Source organism: Monodon monoceros, unplaced genomic scaffold (assembly GCF_005190385.1).
Source record: "Monodon monoceros isolate NGI ecotype Baffin Bay Population unplaced genomic scaffold, NGI_Narwhal_1 Super_Scaffold_21, whole genome shotgun sequence".
Classification (NCBI taxonomy): domain Eukaryota; kingdom Metazoa; phylum Chordata; class Mammalia; order Artiodactyla; family Monodontidae; genus Monodon; species Monodon monoceros.
The window spans coordinates 147,103,021-147,108,552 of record NW_021703778.1 but is presented as its reverse complement, the minus strand read 5'-3'; the positions used below and the strand labels follow the sequence as shown (position 1 = coordinate 147,108,552).

Sequence of the window (5,532 nt, the reverse complement as noted above, 5' to 3'; positions counted from 1 at the left end):
AAGTCTGAAAACTTTTTTTTTTTAAACCAAGTGTTAAGAGGCAGTTCAGCCTGATGGATAGGGTAAAGAATGAAGTTAAGATTCCAATCCCAACAGTGGAATATTGAGAAAGTCATCATTCTAACCGTTCAATTTGCTCTCCTTTAAGGAGGGAGTAACCTTCACATGATTTTGTGGCAAAAAGTTAAAGTGTTTCGTGCAAAGCTTAATTGTTTGCTAAAAGGATTCCTAGAAGACCAAGACATTTAGTATTAGCACAACTAGACTTAAACATGCCCCTCTTTGACTTTTAAAACAGAAAAAGGAAGACGTGTTCTCACAAAAGCTGTTACAAAGCAGTTTCCCATTCCGAGAATCTCTAAGGGGAGACTCAGCACTGCAAGGTGAAGACACGCGTTTGTACAATTTTCCAACGTCAGCTCCAGAGTTTCTCTCTTTTTGATAAGGGATCAAACAGAGGGGTGTGTCCCCTCCAGGAGCTACCCTTCTTGACAAACTGGTCTCCAATGATACCTTCCGGAATCTTACAAAACTTCCAGAATGAAAAGAGCACGAGGTTGGTCGCATTCAACTTAAATGCTTTTATTGACAAGGTCTTTGAACAATAAGCAAACAATGCTTAAATTTTTCATTCAGATTCACTTTCCACATGTCAAAAGACTTCAAGGTAGAAAAAAATAAAATAAAAATATAAATATCTGAGAATCCATCTTAATAAATAAATTAAAAACACAATAAAACGTTTTCATGGAAAACTGTTAATGTCAGAACATTCAGACCACCTCAACAATGCATGATCAGTAACGTTACAATGAACATTGATGTTGAAGAAAAACTACAGTACATGGATATAGCTATTTATTTCTATCTACCAGAAAATAAAGTCATATCTTTTCTTAGTTTAATATTGGTCATTGCTAATCAGAACACACAATTGCCAGGAACACCGTAGTTATTGTTAAAATCAGCTGCACTAGATACAATTTGAAAATATCCAGCACCAGGTTAATTCCAAAACAAACCCCAATAGATTAGTTAATGCTATGAGAAGACTAAAGAGAAAGAGAAAAGAGACACAGACCCAGGCCTGGCTCAACATGCTACTAACTACCAGCTCTCAGATGTGTCACTGGGAACAATACACACTCCATGCGTTTTGCTACATCTCCGGAAGAGGTAAGGACTTGAGTCCACACATGGATGCTGTCAAGTCCTTGAGGCCCACAGCCTGGTGTGTTTCACGCACAGATAAGGTCCTCCCTAGGTCTATGGGAACCCTCGAGGGAAGACGTGTTCCTCCTCTCTGTAATGCACCGGCTCGAGCAGTGGCACGTGCGTGCCTGCTGCCTCCCCTCTCTGCCTGCTCACAGGGCCAGCAGCGTGGGTGAGCTGAGCGAGTCAGAGGAGGGCTCGTTGCTGCTGCTGCCCTTGCGGTGGGCAGCCGCACAGCTGGGGAAGGAGTCAGCCTCAGGGTAGGTGAAGACAAAGGAAGATGTGTAAGTAGTGCAGCTGGGTGTACAGGTGACCACCGGGGTGCACAGGGGTTCCAGCTCTGTGGCCATGGGCCCCATCCCCAGGGAGCCACCATGCAGGGGCTCCCAGTCTGCTGCATAGAAGGAACCAGACAGGTCCATGTCTGGCACAGAACGGGCGGTCTCAGAGCCGCTGGGCCTGGACGATGCTGGAAACAGGAAGTCATCAAAGGGCTCAGCCTTCAGCTCCATGCTGCTGATGCTCTTGACGGGCTCCACTGAGGGCTTGGGCTCAGGGTCATTAAGGAGGGGTAGGGTGAAGGCCTCCTCAGATTCCGGGGTGGCGGCTTCAGGCAGGCCCCCGCTCAGATCAAGGGAAGCCACAGACATTTCTTCTGGGAAGCCCATGTCATCAGGGATCTTGCAGGCAGGTCGGTGAGCTGCCAGGATGAACTCTAGTTTTTCCTTCTCCTTTAGCAGGTTGGCAATCTCAGTCTGCAAAGCAGACTTCTCATCTTCTAGTTGGTCTGTTTCCTGGATAGAGAGGACAAAACAAAGCATAAGACACGAGCTTACTCAAGGACGCTGCTCCCTTATGTCCAATCTCCAACTTTCCCCTTAAGTTTTAAAAAGAAATGAGCCATGGGATCTACCTACCGCTTGGAGTGTGTCAGTCAGCTCCCTCCTCCGGTTCCGGCATTTGGCTGCAGCCATCTTATTCCTTTCCCTTCGGATTCTCCTTTTCTCCTCTTCTTCTGGGGACAACTGGGTGGGGGGGGGGGGGGAAGAACAGCATTCAGTATCAGTGTCTGCCATCAGCTCCATTCACCCACCCCAGTGACACTGGCTCCTGCAGCTTCCCAGCTCCTAACACCTCTTCTGTGAAGCCATTCTAACCTGCAGTTGCAAGCTGGGTGTGACTTGCATTTAAAACAAGAACCTCAGCAAGAACCAAAGAAGAGCCCAGACTGAAAACATCAGACAGGAACCTATTAGGGAAGAAACTACACATTAGGGTATTTCTTAGAGTGGGACTATCAGAGCCTAACTTGGGATGGAAAGGGCTTGGAGCCAGGGCTCCCTGTTCGGGATATCTAGTCATTTCCATCAATGGCTTCACCCTGTCCGCTGGGCTCCCCACCTCCACCAGTGCTGAAGCCACACTACGCCCACCCCAGGGAAGGTGCTGAGAACTCACCTGTTCTACCTTGCCCCTCCTGCCAATGCTCTGAGCTCTGCCTCCGGTCATGGTCTTCATGACCCCAGCCCTGGAGTAAGCCCCAGCCGAGGGGCTGGGGACTCCATAGGGGTGGGGGGCTCTGGTCTGGGATGGGGCCACGGAGGAGACCAGGGTGGGCTGCACTAGCCACTGCAGGTCCGGGCTGGTCGAGATGGCGGTCACTGTTGGGATGAAGTTGGCACTGGAGACGGCCAGATCGGTGCAGAAGTCCTAGAATGAAACAGAAGGAGAAAGCTGACGTGAGTGAGCAGATTCTGGACGCAGGTGGGGTGAGCAGAGTTCCCAGTGCCGCATGCAGCAGGGAGAGAGGGAGGAGAAACCGTTCTGCCATGGACTGCTCAGGTCTTTTTACATGCCCCTCATCCTGGATGAAAGGTTTCCCCCTTTCTTCCCAAGAATTCCGCAGCGCAGTGCCTTTTTCCTCCATCCTGCTGCTGCGTTCCCGTTATCCCTTCAGCATCACTCTCTTGAAAGGGGGTTTGTTATAAATATCTCTGACGTCTGCGCTGACGCAGGCGCCGCTCCGGAGTCTCCTGAATGAACTCGCTTTTTATCAATGAAACTGCCTTACACACCCGCCTGCTTCACCCCACCCCTCCGCCTTGCTCCAGGCTGCGAGGGGAGGGGAGATTGCCGCTTTTTGCCGCCTCCCCAGAGGCGTCGGACTCTAGTTGGCGAGTCTTTGCTTGGGACACTTTTGTCCCAGCTAATGTCAGAGATCAGTCAGGGAGGGCGGGCCGGGGGCAGCTCAGAATGAGCCTGCCGCGGGAAAGGAGAACCAATTCTTATTATGACAAGCTTCCGTGCGCTCCGAACAGGTTCGGGAATCCGGAGGTAGGGCTGCTCTGGCCGGGGCAAGCCTCCCTCCCCGCCGGCGAAAGGGCTCCTCGATTCGTCTTCCTGAGCCGTCCCTCCCCGGTTTCTCCTCCCCGGTGACCCCGAGCCCCGAGCCCGGAGCCCCGGGCCCCGCGGCAGCGCGAAGCCAGCCTCACCTGCGCATTGACGGGAGAGCCCATACTGGAGAAGGAGTCGGCCGGTGAGTGGTAGTAGGAGAGGCTGTCCCCGGCCGGGGAGGCGCTGCTGCAGCGGGAGGATGACGCCTCGTAGTCGGCGTTGAAGCCAGAGAACATCATGATCGCGGGTAGTCAAAGCCGGGCGAGGGGCTGAGGGAAGGAGGCAGGTAGGTAGGAGCTGTGCGGCAGAGCTAGGTAGGAGCGCTGTTGCTGCTCGCTCGCTGCGCCGCCGCCAGCTCAGTCTCAGCTTCTTAGCTGCTCGCTGCCGATGCGGTTGGGAGTAGTAGGCGCCGCAGCCACCGCTTTTATAACCCTTTTGTGAATGAGCCCTACACGTCACGGGGCGCAACCATTGTGGCTCTCGAGGGGTGTCGCCCGGGCCTGGCCACATCTTCGGTCTCCTTGCCGTCTCCGCCGCCCTCGCAGATCCCTGCCTCCCGTCTTGTCGTGTTTCTTTATCTTGTGAGCGTTTCGCAATCTGGGTCTTGGGGTGGCTTGGAGCCCCAGAGATGAGGGACTTCGGGGATGGCTCCCCCCACGACTGCAGAGAACGGCCGTGGAAACCTGCTGACGCAGATGTCCTAATATGGACATCCTGTGTGAAGGGGAGGGAGGGATTGACGGGAACTGCTCGCGGGCTGCAGCCAACACCGAGGGTGCAGCGCGGGGGGAGGCGGGGGCCGCGGCCAGGGGGAGGGGAGGAGGGAAAGGAGGAGAAGGCGAGGGAACATTCGCACCTGGTTCAATGCGGACCCTTGTTCCCGGGGTGGGAGGATGGGGTGGGGGCGCCCTTCTACCCCTCTACGGAAAGCGGGGCACATTCTGAGGCTCTGGTATAGGCGAAACAGGTACACAGCCCCGAGGGCTTAAGCCTCGGCCCCCGAAGGAATGCGCCTCCACCCCCATTCCCCATTCTAGCCCTAATTTAGGGCAAACTGTGGGAGCAGACCCTCAGCCCCTCGCTTCAAGCCCCCGGACTCCAGCACTACTAGGATTGTTACTGCGTTTGGAAGCAGAAAGTCGGGGGATCCAAAATAAGAGAATACGATAACCTACTTTACCTACGATGCTGGGAATTTTCATTTTAATTTTTTTGTTTTTAAGGAAAGAGGCGCATTTTTTTTTCTTGGCCATATATGACATGTTAGTGTTACTGTCAAACCCCTGAGAAACTAGCCAATAAACATTCTGCAGAACCTCCATGCAAGGGTGTCTGGAGGGTTCGTTTGCCTGGTTCTGAGCTTGGGCCCGGGGCCTGGGGGTGTTATGTGGACAAGGTCATCAGTTCTGGGTACCGGATGGAGTGAGCTCTTGGGGGAGCGCAAGTCCGTGCTGGGGAGGTGGGGGTGGTTCGGTGCCCCAGGAAGCTGGTGATTGGGAGCCCGCAGCCAGTGATTTTCCAGCACGGACTTGGAGGGGGGAGGACCGGGGGCGCTTGGAAGGACCGTGCCCAGCAGCGCCCAGGCCGGAATCCTCGGCGTCTGGGGCCTCAGGCACCGCTCGGTGGCCTGGAAAACAGGGCTTTGGGGCAGCAAGGTGCTCTATAGTGCGCTGCGCCCCCCAGAAGCCCCCAGCCTCCTGCTCGGATGCAAAGGACAGCCGAGGTCAAACTGCCCCGGGTCGGTCCCAGCGCGCCGGCCACCTCCGGGACGCGAAGCCACAAGTCCCCGTAGAGACACAGGTCCCTGTGTCCCTTCCCCCACTCTTCGGGCCCGGGGGTCACGGTGGGCACCTGGAGAGGCGCGAGGCGGGATTAGGGCTGCGGGCGGATCCTTCGGGACGCGCGGGGAGCGGGACCGCCGACCTG

General features: G+C 54.6%; 1 protein-coding gene across 1 annotated transcript; it reads right to left on the bottom strand.

The window, feature by feature from the left end:
• Nucleotides 1-561: 561 nt before the first annotated feature.
• On the bottom strand, nt 562-4,012 carry FOS (Fos proto-oncogene, AP-1 transcription factor subunit). Its single transcript, XM_029239624.1, has 4 exons — nt 3,705-4,012; nt 2,671-2,922; nt 2,130-2,237; nt 562-2,006 (listed from the first exon to the last, which is right to left on the bottom strand). Exons 1-4 carry the CDS (start codon nt 3,843-3,845, stop codon nt 1,365-1,367), a joined length of 1,143 nt encoding a protein of 380 aa, XP_029095457.1. The 5' UTR covers nt 3,846-4,012; the 3' UTR covers nt 562-1,364.
• Between the last annotated feature and the right edge of the window lie 1,520 nt (nt 4,013-5,532).

Coding starts and splice junctions, on each gene's coding strand:
- FOS (XM_029239624.1), bottom strand. CDS start 3,845: ATGATGTTCTCTGGCTTCAACGCCGACTACGAGGCGTCATCCTCCCGC. Junction 2,923..3,704: donor GCTCTCCCGTCAATGCGCAG/GTGAGGCTGGCT, acceptor GTTTCATTCTAG/GACTTCTGCACCGATCTGGC. Junction 2,238..2,670: donor GGAGGGGCAAGGTAGAACAG/GTGAGTTCTCAG, acceptor CCCCCCACCCAG/TTGTCCCCAGAAGAAGAGGA.